The sequence below is a fragment of the Poecilia reticulata genome, linkage group LG1 (assembly GCF_000633615.1).
Source record: "Poecilia reticulata strain Guanapo linkage group LG1, Guppy_female_1.0+MT, whole genome shotgun sequence".
Lineage (NCBI taxonomy): Eukaryota > Metazoa > Chordata > Actinopteri > Cyprinodontiformes > Poeciliidae > Poecilia > Poecilia reticulata.
Window position 1 is genome coordinate 18,951,670 of NC_024331.1, and position 17,061 is coordinate 18,968,730.

General features: G+C 37.6%; 2 protein-coding genes across 6 annotated transcripts in view; one reads left to right on the plus strand and one right to left on the minus strand.

The window, feature by feature from the left end:
• pax5 (paired box 5) overlaps window positions 1–2,481 on the minus strand; it is a 59,393-nt gene extending 56,912 nt beyond the window's left edge. For both annotated transcript variants that reach the window (XM_008412441.2, XM_008412420.2), the window contains exon 1: window positions 2,367–2,481. In XM_008412441.2, the coding sequence (XP_008410663.1) occupies window positions 2,367–2,412 (46 nt within the window). In that variant the 5' untranslated portion in view covers window positions 2,413–2,481. The remainder of the gene's footprint in view (window positions 1–2,366) is intronic.
• A 10,207-nt stretch (window positions 2,482–12,688) lies between these two features.
• Window positions 12,689–17,061, plus strand: part of zcchc7 (zinc finger, CCHC domain containing 7) — a 55,858-nt gene continuing 51,485 nt past the window's right edge. For all 4 annotated transcript variants that reach the window (XM_008412454.1, XM_008412468.1, XM_008412475.1 and 1 more), the window contains exon 1: window positions 12,689–12,788. The gene's annotated coding sequence lies outside the window, so the exon portion shown is untranslated. The remainder of the gene's footprint in view (window positions 12,789–17,061) is intronic.

Here is a 17,061-nt window from a genome sequence, read left to right on the forward strand (position 1 = left end):
AAAAGCTTCCGTATCTCTCCTTAGGTTTTCACTAGCTTATGAAATACATAAAAGTCATCACTAATAAATAATAATAATAATAATAAAAAAACACTGTACATGGACTGGAGAGTGAGGCACCATACAGGTAAAACACCCACTGCTCTAGCAGTGTGCCCCACACATGTTTGCAAATATGAATTACAGTCTTGGCAATCCATCTGCCAGAAAACGTGTCTACGAGACGTCCTGTGACGCGCGTAAAGTCAAAACTGAAGCCAGAAATCCAACATGAGATCATGCTCGCAGCGCATTTTCGCGCAAACAGGGCCGACTCAAGGAAGTAGCAAACCTTGCAACTACCTATGGGTTCAAACTTTCCCAAGAGCGATTAAATGCGCACAAGCCACATTTACACCAGTTGTACATAATTATGAACCACACTACCACACCTCAAGGAACTTTACAAGACAAACAGCTCAAATTCCTATCTATTAAAATGCAGTTCATATACCTATACCAATGCCAATATAATGTACCTTTCTCTCTTTTTCTCGCCCTAAAATAATTCCAGGACAAAAAAAAATTCTATTTGGGAGAGTTGCTGTATAATTTACTAACTTTTGCAGGATCTTGAAAGTTTCATTTCTGACATAACCATTTGTACAAAACACTGACTTATTTTAAATTCTGAAGAGAAACATGACAAAACCTGAAAATCTGTCGTTGCTTTTACTTTTGCTTCCCCTCAAAGACTGTTTGTGGTGCCCACCTGGCCGCCCCTTACTAAACCGGAAACGCCCCTGTGATCGAGCTTTTTTTTTTTTTTTTTTTTTTTTTTTTTTTTTACCAAAACAGACACAAATGAACTCTCTTTTATGTCAGAAATGTAACTTAAGCATATTGGACTCCACAGTGACTGAATCAGCATCCATATAATGTTGAAAATGTAATCTATCTGAGCGTTTTTCCGTGCGGCCCCACCCTTCTGGACGGTGGGATGTGGTCCGACAGGCTACACGCTCAGTCTTATTGATCCTCCTTTGTAACCCAAGCACGTATCAAAGTGAGAGGTGAATCGAGAGGCGTTAGGTGAAGGCCCTGGGCCCTCAAGACTCTACACATCAACAGAGGAGGGCCGCTATTAAATTCTGATTTCCTCAGTGGTTAAAAAGATTATTAACCAATTGCCACAAATCCCTCCGCTTTCAGCGTTTATCAGCGGTTAGTGCCCGGTTAGGGCACATTTGGGGGCATTTTTCTATTAAAGGCCGAAAATTATTTATTTCTAGAAGACAAGGGATCTTACTCTCACGTCAGAGATGTACGTAACATAATAATCTGCCTCTGTCTTAAACGTGTATCATGCATGACTCACTATAACCCGTATTAAGCAAACATGAACGCATCATTAAGTCAGATTTCATTGCTTTGCAGGAGGAAAAAAAAAAAAAAAAGCTGCATGACGCTCAGCCCGTGGTTTAAAGTGGCCAATCACCTGCCCGCGGTTTCTTAATGACAAACGACGTTTTATCAATGTGGACGCAGCGGGCAGCAATATGAAATGATGTGAGATCCATTGGGTGCCATAACGAGGTCGATGGCTTCATCCATCGCTGTTTCAGACCCCGCTGCTTTATAGAGCATTCACCTGTTGAATAAAAGAGCTGTAGCCCACATTCAGAAACATGCGGTCCCCGAATTAAACCATCATTTAAAAGCTAAAAAAAAAAAAAAAAAAGTGAATTTCTCAGGCGTGTACAGAAAGAGTCGATATTTTCGTGGCATGGAAGGAGAGTTGTTATCCAACAAGAGCAAGTTTGGTTTCTGTGAGATGATTAACGCGTGGAGTTGAAACACAAACCTCTCAACATCAGCCCGCTTAACTTCTCTGCACTCATTCAAAAAAATTGAAAAGTTGTGATCAGCATCATAAAGTATTTTAAAGTAGAACCTCTAAACCGAAAATGTCAAAAAATATTTGCAGTTTTTTAGCTTTTCCTAAAAAAAAAATGGTGATAACATTGAACATTTGTTCCCTGGATGATCATTTTAGTTCTGGACAAACGTGACGACAATCCAAACAAAACTATACAAAACTTGCGAGCTATAAAGACAGAACTTGCAATGGCTTTTAAAAGTTTTGAAACAAACGTAGTTTTTCATGTTGATGCAATGCAGGGAAAAGTTCTGCAAACTTTGTGAGCGCCATCTCACAAAGTTGAACAAACTTAAACTAAAGCAAAAAACATTTGTTGCAAAATAAATGCAGCAATTCAATGCTCTGCGTGAGATTGACAAAATCGAGCAAATAATAATCATATCAACAATAATAAAACATGTTTCAGAAAATGAAAGGGTAATAGATTGAGTCGGTGTGACCCTACCTGCTCTCCCGAGCCGTAGCGCAGGACTCTTGGGCCCCTGGTCCATGTTACCCAGTTAGAAAAGGGGGAAGGGGACGGAGGAAGAAAAAAAAAGGAAAAGAACAAAAACTTTTTTCCCAGTGTTTCCCTTTCTTCCTCTCCCTCTCCCTTCCTCCCTCCCTCTCTCTCTTTCTCTCTCTGCTACTCCTTTCTCCCCTTCTTTCCTTTTTTTTTCTTCTTTCGTCCTACAGTACTTTTTTTTTGGGGGGGGCGACTTGTAGGCTGAAATAATTCGACCCTTCCGCTCCCTATTGCACTCCCAGCAAGTGCTCAGTCAGCTGCAACTAAACGCTTTAGGTGGAAAAAAGGCTTCGGGGGGAAGCGTGAAATGATCACGCCGAGTAAAAAAAAAAAAAAAAAGAGCCACTCTCAATGTGCGCTCATGTCCTTTCCGCTTTCTTTCCGAGCACACACACACGAATGAAATTGCGCTTGCATGTATTAACCAGCGCGCGCGCACCCAGACCGCGCAAACTTGCTCAGCATCGCGCAACCCGCACCCTTCCCAGCAGGGCCGCGCCCCCTCTTTCGCATCTGTTACCAAGTTCCACTTTACTAAACTTTCCCGCCCCCGACCTGCTCTCATTCTCTCTCTGCCATTCCCTCTTTTTTATGTTAGATTCATTTCCTCTGGTACACATCCCGTTTGCAGCAAGGGAGGCATAGCGGGAAACATGCGTAAAACCAGCACTCGGTCTTTTCCCATCACATATAATTTAAAGAAAGTTAGTCCTGGAGTGATTTTTTTTTTGCTTTGTGCGCACTCAACCTCCTCAAACGCAGCACTCACACAAATTTCTCCGGCTGCCCCATGTGCCTGCGCACACCTGTTACGCAGCACCGCGCGCTTTACGCATTACGTTGGAGTGGAAACGCACAGAGCGGCGTACCACTTTGAGCTACACCGACCTCTCTACAGAGACAGAAATGCGTTCAGTCTTCTCTTAGTGCATGTGTGAAGAATTAGTTACCAAACGGATAGTGCGCGTCCTCAGCTCTGATTGTTTGCCGACACGCACCTGTGAGCGCACAACAACATTTCATTTAAAAATTCATTTGCCAACTGAAAATTTCCACTACTGCTCGTACCTGGAATTTTTTTTTCTGTTTCCGTCGGAGGAAGAACATTTCTAGAACGTGTGTAACTTTTTTTTTTTTTTTTTAAGTTATTCTTTCATGAGAGTAAAGTTTTGTTTGGACCTAGAGAAAAAAGTTCTCAGCCCACGTGTTTTTTTTTTTTTTTGTGTGTGAGCACTAACAGATCTGATTTTTTTTTAAAGAGGCTAAACATAATAAAACCCCTCCATATTTTCAATTTAAGCTCAGTCATTAATTTGCAAATTTCAAAAATAATTAAAACTCACCCCATGTTAGTTTCTGCGTATGCTTCGAAGACCAAAGCTAAAGTCAGATTAGTTTATCTTTAGGGGAAAAATTATTAATTGTTTGCAATGAATGTGTAAAAGTCAGATATCAAACAAATGGCCTGGAGCCTGAGCCGGAAGTGTCGAGTGTATTTGCCAGATAACCAAATACCTCTTGTTTTTCTGTTGTGGATAATCTAATTTATAAAAAATTAAAGGCAAATGGAAATAAAACCAGAATATGAACATCATAAAGGTGAAAGTTCATAGGTTAAGCCTAACAGGAGCTTATGCCTTTAACGTGTTTAAAAGGGGAAAGCAATAAATAAATAAAAGAAAATAAACATAATTTAAATCATTAAGTGTAAAAGTGGTTCTTAAAGCAGAACCAGGAATTATAATGTGGAAAAAATATTTAAAATTGACACAACAAGACACTCCGCTGAATGACTTCTCCGTCCCTGTCCACCAGACAGCTGTGGGTCTCAGGGTTCACGCTTAGCCGCGAGACAATTGAGTGCGGAACAAAGCGCGAGACAGCGACCCATTTTGCTCTGCTTGTCGCCTCGCGCTGCTACACTCCGACCCTGACCTTCGGCTCGCGCCAACAACATCTAAACATAAACACGCGAGGTTCCCGAAAGAAGACGCGACACAAAGAGAGAAAGGAAGAGAAACAGAACAGACTATCTGCTTTAGCATGAGGCGAGCAGGTGAAATATTTGTTTGCATTTCCAGCCTGACATCGCAATTTAGCTGGTTGGTCAGAATTAGGCCCAAATACAGGATCTGTGGTCTGCAGGTAAAAAGATTTCAAATTCTCTTTAGATTTGCGACCTTCTTCTCCTTTTGGAACCCAAGACGGTATTTGCATCTTATGGATCCGGATTATTTCCAGCAGTTCATCAAGGTGTTGTGAAATGCTGGGAAGAGGCTCTGTTATAATCGGGCTTTTTATGTTGTTCTTTTTATTTTAATGTAAATTTTTGCGTGTTTTTATTTTTGTGTGAGAGGGTAAAAGTTAGGCATTCAATAAAATAAAAAGATAATTTTTGTGTCATTTTGTATTTTTCCTGATGTCACATTGAAATGTTTAGTTTGACATATTTCGCATTGTAAAGAGACTGAGGCCTATTCAGTGAGAAATCAATAGTCACATTATGAACTTGTACTTAAGAAGCATTGATGTAATTTATTGGTTAAATCATTATTATTATTTTTGGTCAAATTCATTATTATTATTATTATTATTATTATTATTATTATTATTATTATTATTATTATTATTATTATTATTATTATTATTATTATTATTATTTACTAACTATTCCATCCATTATCTTCACCACCACCACTACTACTTTATTATTATTATTATTATTATTATTATTATTATTATTATTATTATTATTATTATTATTTATTTATTTATTTATTTATTTATTTATTTATTTATTTGTTTATGTATTTGCTAAAACCATATATTTATTTATTGTTTATCCGGGTGCAGGCTAACTGAAATATGGCTTTTTGAGAAACCGAATAGGCCTACAGGTCAGGTAAAAACAGGTCATTTTTACCTGACCTGTTTTTCTTTTTTTCTTTCTTTCATTGTTGAACACTTTCTCCTATCACCTCTCCTCTCATGCTCCTCCACATTCCGTCCTGCCGGCAGAATCCCTCGAAAGGACTCACCATAGTTTAGATATTAATCACCACTTGTTTGTTTTCCACCTCCCCGTGCTAATTAGGCTAATTAATATGAGAAGGGAGCGGTTGGATCGGTGACCCGAGCTCTGACCGAGCGGAACCGGAAAGAATCGCATTAACTCGCGAGACACAAGAAGTGAAGGGGACGATTAGAACAATAAGTAAACACGTAAACACAGGAGGAAAGGTTGCCTGGCTCTCTGGGACTTCTGGCTTTCAATAGACCGTTACTGTTCACTGTAAACCACAAAGAAAATACAGGCCTGGAGGGGTTTTGATGATAGTGGGGGTTTAGTTTGTCTGTAAAGAATTACATTTTATACTTTTGAAGGATAACGAACGACACATGATTAGACTATAACTTAGGGCTGAGTAGATGAATGTGTCTAGTCAGTTTGCAGAATAATATTTTTTTTTATTGTGTATTTCAAATAATTTTGTTGGCTTCTAATATTCAGTGCTATGGCTCAAATTAAATCAAGGCACTGAGTTTTATCTGTAACAGTACAACGTTTGCTGAAAACATTCACAGTGAATGGATCTGAAAAGCCCTATAGCTGCAGAAAGTGTCAGAAAAGAGGAAGAAGGCTTCAAACAATGGTTAAAAAAAAAAAAGCTTTAAGAAAAGTTAGATTACAGTATCTTCTGCTGAGAATTTTACTAAAATTATAAAAATGTTCATATGTTTATTTTGGAGTCATCTTAATAGTAAATTATTATCCTGTGTCTGTGATCAGCACAGTTTCTACAAATATTCTGGGCGATATAGTTCGTCAGGTAAGTGTTTCTCCAATGCTTGACTTTTATGTCTTTAATTCAGTTCAGTTTGCTTTAGTTTATTTATCAAATTACAAAAATATTATCTGAAGACACACTATAGACACACCCACTTCTTGTGCAATATAGAAGCCAAATTCAGCTAAAATCAGTCCGATTCTTTCCAACACTGTCTTCTGGTCAGATTAAAATGCAATGTAAAATTGAATCCCAAATTAATATCACCTAATCATATAATTTCAGATGGTTTTATGATGACTTTCACAATTCCATAAAGGGATTGGCTTTACAGCAATTCCTTCTTCAAAGCAAACCCATGTCAGAAACTATTTTGGAAATAGTTTATATAAAATGTGGGATCTTGCATATTCTCTAAAATAAATATTTTGGATCTACCTCATCACATGCTTGTTCTTACAAACATTTAACAAATAGTCAATAAATAATAATATGAATCAGCAGTTCATTAAATTACACTACTAACAAATAACAACAGGCAAAAGTACATTCATTAAAGTTTAAAATAAGTAGTTTCTGTTTAAATAGTGATTCTACATCATTGTATGAAAAGTTCCCTGGAACTGCTTAGTGATTATTTATAAAGGATTTACAGTTTAATTGCTGCCTGATCGGAAACTTTTAAAATCCTTTTTGTCCAATTCTCTGTGCTGTAGAGCATTTAAAATAAGCAATCCTTCAATCTTAAAAAAGTGATAAACAATAAAAAACTAAATTTCTGACCTACTCCCCCTGAGATTTAGCTCGAGGTTTTAATATATGTAACATGAAGCATGTCATTGTTCAACAATACTCCACTGGCTTTAGTACACCTCTCATCCTATTCCACATCAGATTTCTTCATGCTTAGAGAAACTTCAACAACCTCTTAGATAAAAACTTGTCTCCGCTTGTGCTTTTGCCTTCCTGCAAACACTCGGAGCTAGTTGGGCTTAACTTCTATATCCGCAGGATTTGATTCAGAGTGGCACTTCACAGTGGCGACACAAGGTTGTCCTTTTTTTTCCCCCCTTCCTGCTGCCGCCGTGCTGCCTGGGTGCTGTTGCTCCCATGGAGGCTGCGAGGGGCTTAAGGGCTGCAGGGTGGCTTGAGGAAAAGGACACATTATTTGCCCATGAAACATTATGTGACACAACATGACCCTGGACCATTTGTATGTTAAGGTAAACATTTCACCGTGACGACTGGACAAGAGCGAACAAGGCTGCTGTCAATGTGGTTTTCTACTCACGGCTGAAAAAAGAGGGTGCTGTAACATCGTCTGGAGACAAAAGTGTGTATGTGGACGTTTTGTGCTTCTGTGTGTAAAGAGCTTCTTGTTCACAAATGTAATCCGCATAGACACAAGTCGCTTGGTCTAAAAAAACGTTCCCAGGCTTCTTCTCTTGTTTCCATCCTGCTGAAACCTTAGGAAATCTGTTGACCACGGATCTGGACTACTTTTACAGTGGGCCATAATGGTGGCATGTAGACAGATTGCTTTCACAAGCATAAGGTGGTCACGAAGGTACCATGTTTTAAAAAGTTATGGCACATGCTACATTTTTACGTCAAACCATTTCTCTGGTTTAAGAACTATCTTCTAGTTAAATGGCGACATCAGCTTATTACATGCCCTTGACAAAAAGCACAATCAGCATAAAGGTATAACAACCAACACAAGAAACACTCTTTACAAACTAGTGGATATTTATTATATATCTTTTAACTGTAATGTGATCATAAACAACATAAAAATGTGTTTGGTAGCATTGTTAAAGGCTGGTATAATTGTTCCCGTTGGGTTTAAAATTATTAAAATCTCTTTGTGTTGTTTTATTTTTAAATATCGGTGTTAATGCCATTAGATGTATAACTAAAGGTTTATAGTGAGAATTTCATGCTAGTTTTGGTTTTGCCGCTTCTCAATTAAGACTTGTGGTTTCTTATGCTCAGTGAATGATCGCGTCAAAGCCCAAAGACATGATGTAAATGGAATCTGACAGCAACTGAGGCAAAAACAGTCATTCGTGCAAATTGCTAGTAAGGCATGTTTTGGTAATATTATGACAATTTTCTTTGGTTTTCCTGACATGTAGACCTTGGATCTTTTCACACCCAGCTGGTGTGCGCTGTAGGTATATCAAGCCACTGAGAGTCAATGTTACACACCAACGAGCAGAACTCATCCAACAGAAAAACGATTCATACTACTGATTTTTTTTTACAGTTTGAGGCACTGTACGTTAATTACCAGTTTATGTCTGATGATCATAGTTATGTCAATATGCCTCAATATGATGTGTAATGTTGCCACTAGTTCTAATTAATATTTTATTCTCAGTTGGTAATCAGATGATGCATGCAGTGCATGTCTAGAATAAGATCTGGGAGGAAAAAAATACATAAAAACTGAGAAACAAAAAAATGTGTTAAAAAGGCATAAAAATACAAGCAATTCAGTTTCTTGACAAATTCTCATTCCTGATTGTACTTCCTTGTTTGTCTCCTCCTGCGCCTGATTAATACATGCTCTACATGCTACATTAACTCCAGAATCTATTGAAATTCTTTAATTCACCTCCAGTTTATTATTCTGTAAAGCGATTTGATGCTTTGATTTTTATTAGAATTAATGAAAATGCAACTACAGTCTATATATTAATGGGACTGAAGAAGATAAACGTTTGATTGAGGACAATTTGACAAAGTGTGTGTGCTACAGTTAAGTAAAACAGGAGTTTAAACAAAAATGCAGCCCAGCTCGGAGGGCTCATAGGGGTGATGCCCGGCAGCCATTTTTGTTTAGGAGCACTGATTCAGGTCAATTTTTTTTAGATGGATTACCTTCTGCCTCTGTGATTTGGATGTTTATTGTTTATATAACTCTCTTTGTGATAAAGAACATAATTTTTATGAGCATACTATATTAAAGTGCACATCAGAGTGGAAAAAGGTTTCTAGTGACAGAAAACAAAGGAGCAGAACTTAGTTGAAGTAAGCTGTACGTGTTGGCCTTGTTTTTATTTCTTGTACTCAAACAAACGTTCATCTGTGAAGTTAAATTTACTGATACAATGAAATTTATAAGATCAATGCAAAAGAAAAGATATTGACAAACATTTTATAGATAGTATGCACGTTCCACATCAAATGACAACCACAAACTTCAGTGGTTCTTTTTTGGGAAACAATTTAACAGAAGAACACAAAATAATGTGTCCTACTAGGAGTGGAATATAAAAATCTGAAAAGTGTAGCAGAGATATATAATTACCCATCTAAGTGAGCTCTGAGTAGAACCACTTCTTGCAATCTCTGCAGCTATAAGTCCATTTGTTTCTCCCAACTTCACTATACATAAATAGCTCAAGCTCAGTCGAATTAAAAGGAGAATGTATCTGAAGGTCAATTTTATGGTCTTGCAAAAGATTCTCAACTGGATTTATGTTTGGACTTTGACTAGACTGTTGAACTTGCTTTGATCCAGACCATTCTAAAAATCTAAATCATGTATCATTTTCTTTGCACTTCACAAAGGTGGGAAAGTTCAAGAACATTTATACTTTTGTAAGATGCTACATGTCGTTACAGTTTACTACCTAGCAGAAGAAAACCATCTTAGATTTTCTTAAAAATATGGAACAAATACTAATATAATTATTAGTTTACCAGCTAATTACAGTTTGTGAAAACTGTTTTAGCTTTTTTTAATATCAAAATGATACTGTGCAAGCACTATACCGTGTAAAACAGAGCAATTTAAAATTTAAAAGCAACTACAAAGTTGCACTGAATTTCTTGTAAAATCTCAGGTGTTTCATTACAGTGACTAAATTCACAAGAAATAGAAGAGAATTGTGCTATTCATTGTAAGTCTGCACACAAATGATCTTCAGCTGCATGATATAACCAATGCATAACAGTGGCAGACAGAAAAATCCTGTTTTGATCAAATGTATCCAGGAGAGTGTTTTGGCAGCGTCTGGCGCCAGATGGAAGATGGAGCCATGATGGCACATATGAACAACGTCAAATGAGAGCAATGACATGCTTCTTTTAACTCCCTCCTCTCAATAAGAATCGTTCATCAGGGAGAACCGTCCCCTCCGGAATGTGTGATTGGAAATAGGGGGACTTTAAATCCCCGTCCCGGACACTCCATTGATCGTCAACACACCACTGGTCTGGGGCACCACTGGTGTGGAGTTGAACCGCTGAACCAGATGCCTCCATCTAGCCAGACTTCCCCATTTTCCTGTTGTTTAATAATAATAGTAAATACCAACAAATGCATGGAACCCCAAATCAGGCAGGCACATCACAATTTCACTGAGGCAGTGAGGCATCCCGAACCCGCATCAATTTGGAGAGATAGCATGAAGAGCCCCAAGATCAAACAGATGCAAGGCAACTAGTTTGTGTGTGTGTGTCAGATGTATACATAAGCTAAAGTAGGTGATAGTGTTGTCTCACAAGGTGCAAGCTAACCTTTGCAAGGCAACAATCCAACTTTGTGATGGCCTTTCCTGTGATGACACGCATGGAAAAACCACAAGATTCAGATGGCATTCAGCCTCTGGTTCCTTATCTTAACGCCATTTCCTCCCTGTTATTATGACGGCGGCAGTCAGAGCAGGAAACACAGAGTTCACCTTTGTTCTCATGATGCAGAAGGGAGCAAAAAGATGGATGAAAGTGTTACGCAGCCTGCATGAGAACCTGGGTTGCATAATTTTGCTGTAGTATGCGTGTCATAAATATGACTGATAGGGGTAGGCACACTGTTGAATTACATTTACATATAGATGTACAATCCCATCAACACATAATGAGCCTGGAGGTTCATGTGAGTACTAATGCATGCACAGTTTCTGGCCTAATGTTTGGGCATTAAAGAGGGAGAATTACTGGTAAAAGGATGAGAAACAGCATGGGAGTTTCTGTCTGGAGAAAAATGTGACAAAGTGAAACCTGTCCTTTTTGGCAAGGGAGTTTTATCTGTCTAATAATGGAATTTATTGTAATTCTGTGAGCAAAAGTTGAACATTTGGTGACAATTGCTTTGCAAAATATGGAGCTAAATACATGCTTTTTAAAATTCTCTTTTAAAAGACGGTGACAGCAAAGAGGTTCAATACAACTATTCACTTCTATTTTAATTTTTATGTCAGTAATTACACTGATTAGTCATAATATTATAATGAAAGGTGATATAACTTACACTGATTGTCTCTTCATTATGGCACCTGACAGTGGCTGGGACACAACTGTGCTCATGAGTTGACATTAGCCTGGCAGAGTTTTAGATTGTCAGGCTATATATGTAAAACTATGCATGGTATCACAAAAATCATTCTTTCTTCGTGGATAAAGATATGGTGAAACAAGTCATTTTCAAACAAAGATATTAATTCTTTTGAAATCATAATGATTCTGATCACAACCTGGAAGCTTTGGGTTACAAGATGATGCATGTATTTAAATAGAATAAAACAGGAAGATTATATTAAAAAAGCTATCCAGTGGATCGAGAATCCAAATCAACTATGCTCAAACTCTAGTGAAGAAGTGGAAATGAGGGATCCCGTTGAAACCAGGTCACAGTCAAGAAGACCAACAAAAACTCTGTCACAACTGCGAGGAAGAATGAGTTGATAATAGATTGACCCAAACCCCAACCATGAGTGAAAAACAGTTTTCGGTGTTATCATTTATAGATTCTGAAAAATGGTCAGCTGAATCAGATAAATAATCTGTAGAGGGAGATGACAATGGCAGTGATGGCAAGGTGATCTTCCAATCTCAAAGAATTGGAGCTCATCACCATTAAGGGTGTTGAAAAAGCAATGGAGACATGCAAAAAGCCGGTAAACTGCATGTTTTAGATGACTGATGTCTACATTATCTGTTCACATTTAATAAACCTTTCTCTTACCACTGAATTTCAATAATCATTTATGTTCCAATCTGACTGCAACCTCTGTGTGATTTCCCCTTAATCAAATCATGTGATTTTCCACAACTTAAGTCACCTTACATAATTGTGGTGTTCTGAAAAAACAAGAACACCACAATTCTTAAAAAAAATACATATGTTTTTGTGTAATTAAAAAAAAAATCTCTTGATAAGCATTACTGCAGTTAAATAACTAAACAATTTTGTTTTACCCTTTAAAGATTTAACACAAAAAAGTTTTCATGGAGTTAGTTGTAGCCAGCAGTCTCTGGCATCATCCTGTGGAAAATTGCAAAAGACAAAAAAAACTTTTTAAAATGTAATACTCATTTTACGAAAGTTAAGGTCGAGAGTTGATTTCTATTTTAATTTTTATCCCAGGGTGCTTCCGAAGCTAAATTGTAAATCTGACCATTTCCGTAAAATCCATGCCTGCTAGGAACTTGTGTGTAGTTTCTTCGTCGGACAGTTTTTCAATCGACTTATTTTCAGTCCGGAAAGCCGGAAGTTGTGTGCCTGTCTCTTTCTGGCTGAGAGCAAATGAGTTGCTGTAAAGACTCCAGTCTGTCGGTAAAGGTGAGCTGCTGATTCAAAACTCTGGTTATAAAACATACTAAATGATTGATGTGAGTTGTGAAGCTGTAGCTTTTTCTTTTATCTTGCTTTTATTGAGTGTTTGAGTTGAGGTGCTCCTTTGTTTACATCCGACCGGCTACAAGAGTACACGTGCTCAGAGCGCAATGGCACGTGCTAACAGCTAACTGCCAGCAGTCAGACATAAGCAGAAAACTGAAAATACTCAGATGTACATGGCAGGATTTATGTGTTTATTTTTTAGGACAGTCTTTCTTTTCAAACAGGCTAATATCTTCGTAAGAATAACTATGGCAGTGCATTAGCCTGCTAGCATGTTGTTAACCACTCGAAGTGGAAGCCACATCCAAGCTAGGTCCATTCATACTAAAATCATCTCAATAGCTGTACGATGCCCTTTTTGCTCATTGTGTCTCTCTTTGTTGATTTGGTTTTAATAAAAAGTTATAACTTAGTTAACCCTAGCATTCTAGAAAGCCAGTTGCCTAAAGCAGAATCTTTTCTGAAGTTTATTCTCGTGGTTTATTTGGCTTGTACAACCAATTACTTAATTAAAAGCATTAGTGGACCTTTCAAATGATAATAATGTATAGAGTTGAAAAATAAGAAGGTTAATGTATTCTAAAATGTGACATTGTGTTTTATAATACTTGAAAGCAATTTGAAATAAGAGGTAATCTCAAAAAGTGGTGTAATTTCTTCATAATGTATACCTAATGTAACAGTATTTTTACATTTAATGTTCCATTGACATTACACGTACATTACAACTTTTGCACCACCTACTCATTAATTATAGAAGCTAAGTTTGTGTCATACCCATAGTTAGAAGATACATTTGTTCATATTTTAAGTTCCATAGGAGCTGGTGCACAACTAATGATTAACTCTACACAGAGGAAATAAATGTAAAAACTTTTTTACATAAAATAGAAAATAAATGGAAGAAATATATGCAAGAGAAATGATCAAGGAGAAAAGAATAAGACCAATAAGGATTATTTAGCCCCTCCTGGATGTCTGCTCACAAGGTCTGTTTAGTTTATGCTTGTTTTCTATGATTAATTGTTAATGCTTACATACAAAGTACAAGAATCAGATGTGATGACCTGAGTGAAGTTGCCCCCCTTCTTCAAATCAGACAAAAAAATAATGTCAAACATTTGCACTATGTTTGTGCTGGATTATGCAGCAAAAGTTTTTGTTTGTGCAGCTGTCATTATAAAGATATTAAAAAAATGTTTCCGAAGGTCATTGAAGGTCAACCAGCCCCCCACCTTATCAAATCAGACAAGTTTTGTGTCAATCAACTCAACAATATTTGTGCTGGTTTGTGCAGCAAAAATGTTTATTTGGCTTTGGCTTTGAAGATATTAATGAAAGTTTAAAGGTCAACCAGCCTCCCCACTTCTACAAAATCAAAATGACCTTGCGGGGGGGACTGGTTAACTTTTAATGACCTCTGGAAACATTTCTTAATTTCTTAATATTTACCCAGCTGATATGTGTAGCTTGGGAACAATGACAGCCACTGTGGGGGTTTTTCTGGGCTAATTTCTGGCCATCAGTTTACAGTGGCGCTTGTGAAAAATGTGAAACGGTAATTGGATTTAAATTTCCTTGCTGTAAATTCATAAATTGTTTTATTAAACAATTTATGAAGTGATTGTTGTTTAATTTTTTTGTCACTTTCCTGGTGAAATATCAATTTATTGACTTGTAATAATCCCATTAGTTGGCCAAATTGTTATGTTTGTTACTTTGAATAGAATATTTTACTGCTACCAATAGTAACAGTGTTGAAAGCTAAAATTAAACTAGAATTGTTTTATATTTCACTGAAGGAGAAAAGCATGAAATTTTTACCAAAATTTTCTCAAATCCAACTTTTTATATGTGGATTTTAGGAAATCCTTTTTTCCTCTATATCAAGTCCAAACCACCTTCTTATGTGGTTTTAATTTGGACATATATCAAATGTCGTCCTTGAAGTATGACCCAAGAGAAGGTGAGGATCAGCATGATCCAATTTGAACAAGGCATGACATTGATGGTTACATTAAAATTAAATTGTTTAAAATGAGAAAAGGGTAAAAATCAGATTTTCCTTAAATAGTTTGAGTTGAACATTAATACCTGTGGTCTGAACATGGAGTTAGTGAGGCTATCTGCTCAAGTAGCCTACAGTTGACTGGTTTAGATATTCTGCTTGTATTTTGCAAACTAGTTTTAAAACCACACTGCTTAGCAAACACTCTGTGGCGCCTCTTTATTTTTTTGGCAACTGGCTCAGATTTCTTCCTCACCACCCAAAATATTTATAAAGGGAAGAACTTACCTGCTTCGTAAGCAAGGGAAAAGTTTAGTTGCTCTATAGATTTGAGTTGACAAGGGAAGGGACGGGCAGACCAGATTTATTTTGTGCTGTACCCGGAGAAAACTTTGGTTACTCTGGGACTTTATGTAGCATCTCAATAAGGTTAGTTTAAGTCGACAAAAATTAGAGCAATTTTGATTCTGCATCTTTATTTTTATTATACCTTGATACTGTTAATGGGCCCATGCCTAATTTTGATTATGCACAGTCTTGACAAGTGCCTTAATTAGGCAGATTGAGTAAAAATCGCCACTTCGATTCACCCTAACTACTGTAAAACCTTTGAGTACACTACATTTGTCTGAAAAACATTGTTGGTAGTTTGTAACTTTCCGGTCCCTGTGCGCTGCTGAACTTTGAACACATAACTGTCGCCCCTTACCAGGCGGTAAGACTCTTCTTTCTGACCCTCTAATCCCTGGTGGCCGGCTTGTGACCATGTACCGTGGCGTTTATGCAGTGTGCGCGGCCTGGGGGCCAATCATCTCCAGCCATCATGGCACAGACACGCAGGACTGGAGAAAGCAATGGGCCGGTGCTCTTTCCATGTCCACTCTGCGTATGTGTGACGGTGTTGTAGCGCGCGCGTGTGTGTGAGAGAGAGCTACAGAGATTTAAAAAAATTAACAGCACAGTGTTTTACAGAATGTACTGAGAAGAAGATTTACCAGTTTCTGACACAGTCATTCAGAACCAGGTGAGGATTTTATCTTCATTGTGTCTGAAATCAGCACCAGCCTGACGATGGATTTGGACCCATTACTGCTTTCTATCAGAACAGATCTGATGAGGAAGACTACAAGTTAAAGTCTTAGTGCAGCTAATCCACCCCATCTCAGCCTTAGTAACAAGGTCTCCTGGTTTCAGAACCAGAAGATAGTGTCCTCTAATTAATGTTAGCAGTCCCTCTCTGCTGAGGATGGATCCTTAGGAGGAGATAAACTTCTAATAATGTTGCTGATGCGACGAAGGTTGTAGAAGTCACTACATGTTTCTTATGCCCCGGACTCACAAAGTGTGGTTGTCAAAGGCCAACGTTGGCTGACCTGTATAAGGGCGAGCCAACTTTTCTGGTCAAGGGAGATATGTTGTAAAGATTTATGAACTCCATATGTCGTTTTTGTTGAGGAAAGAAGGGCAGGGCTGCACAGTGGCACAGTTTTTAGAGCTGTTACCTTGCAGCAAGAAGGTCCTGGGTTTGATTCCTGGCCCCGGTCTTTCTGTATGGAGTTTGCATGTTCTCCCTGTGCATGCGTGGGTTCTCTCTGGGTACTCCGGCTTCCTCCCACAGTCCAAAAACATGACTGTCAGGTTATTTGGTTTCTCTAAATTCTCCTTAGGTGTGTTTGGGCATAGTTATGTAACAAATTTTGGTGGACAATAAATTGTCCTGGAAGTTATTGCGATAAGTAATAAATGTTGTATTTGAGACCATTTTCAAGTAATATCCTGTTAATGGCACAATAATGCATTATCAAAAATTAATAAACTTAAATTTCTGACGAACATTTAACACTGGAATTGAAAGACATTTTAAATATCCAAATTAAGTAAAAAAAACAACAAATAAAGCGGATTCTGTGAACAAAATTGCCCTTCAAGAAAGGAGATAGTTGAGATCAAAGAACCAGATTGAAGTCTTTTGTCATCTAGTCTGTGGCAGGAAGAGAGAGATGGGAAAAAAATAATCATGCAAATGGAAATTATTGAGCTGGTTTTAATTCATCCATCAACCCATCCATTATCTAACACGCTTATCCTTGTGGGGTCAACGAGAGAGAGGCGAGGGACTTTCTGGATAGGCCAGTCCATTGCAAGTCAACACACACGCACACACACACACACTTAGGGATATTTTAGAGAGCCGAATTAACCTAA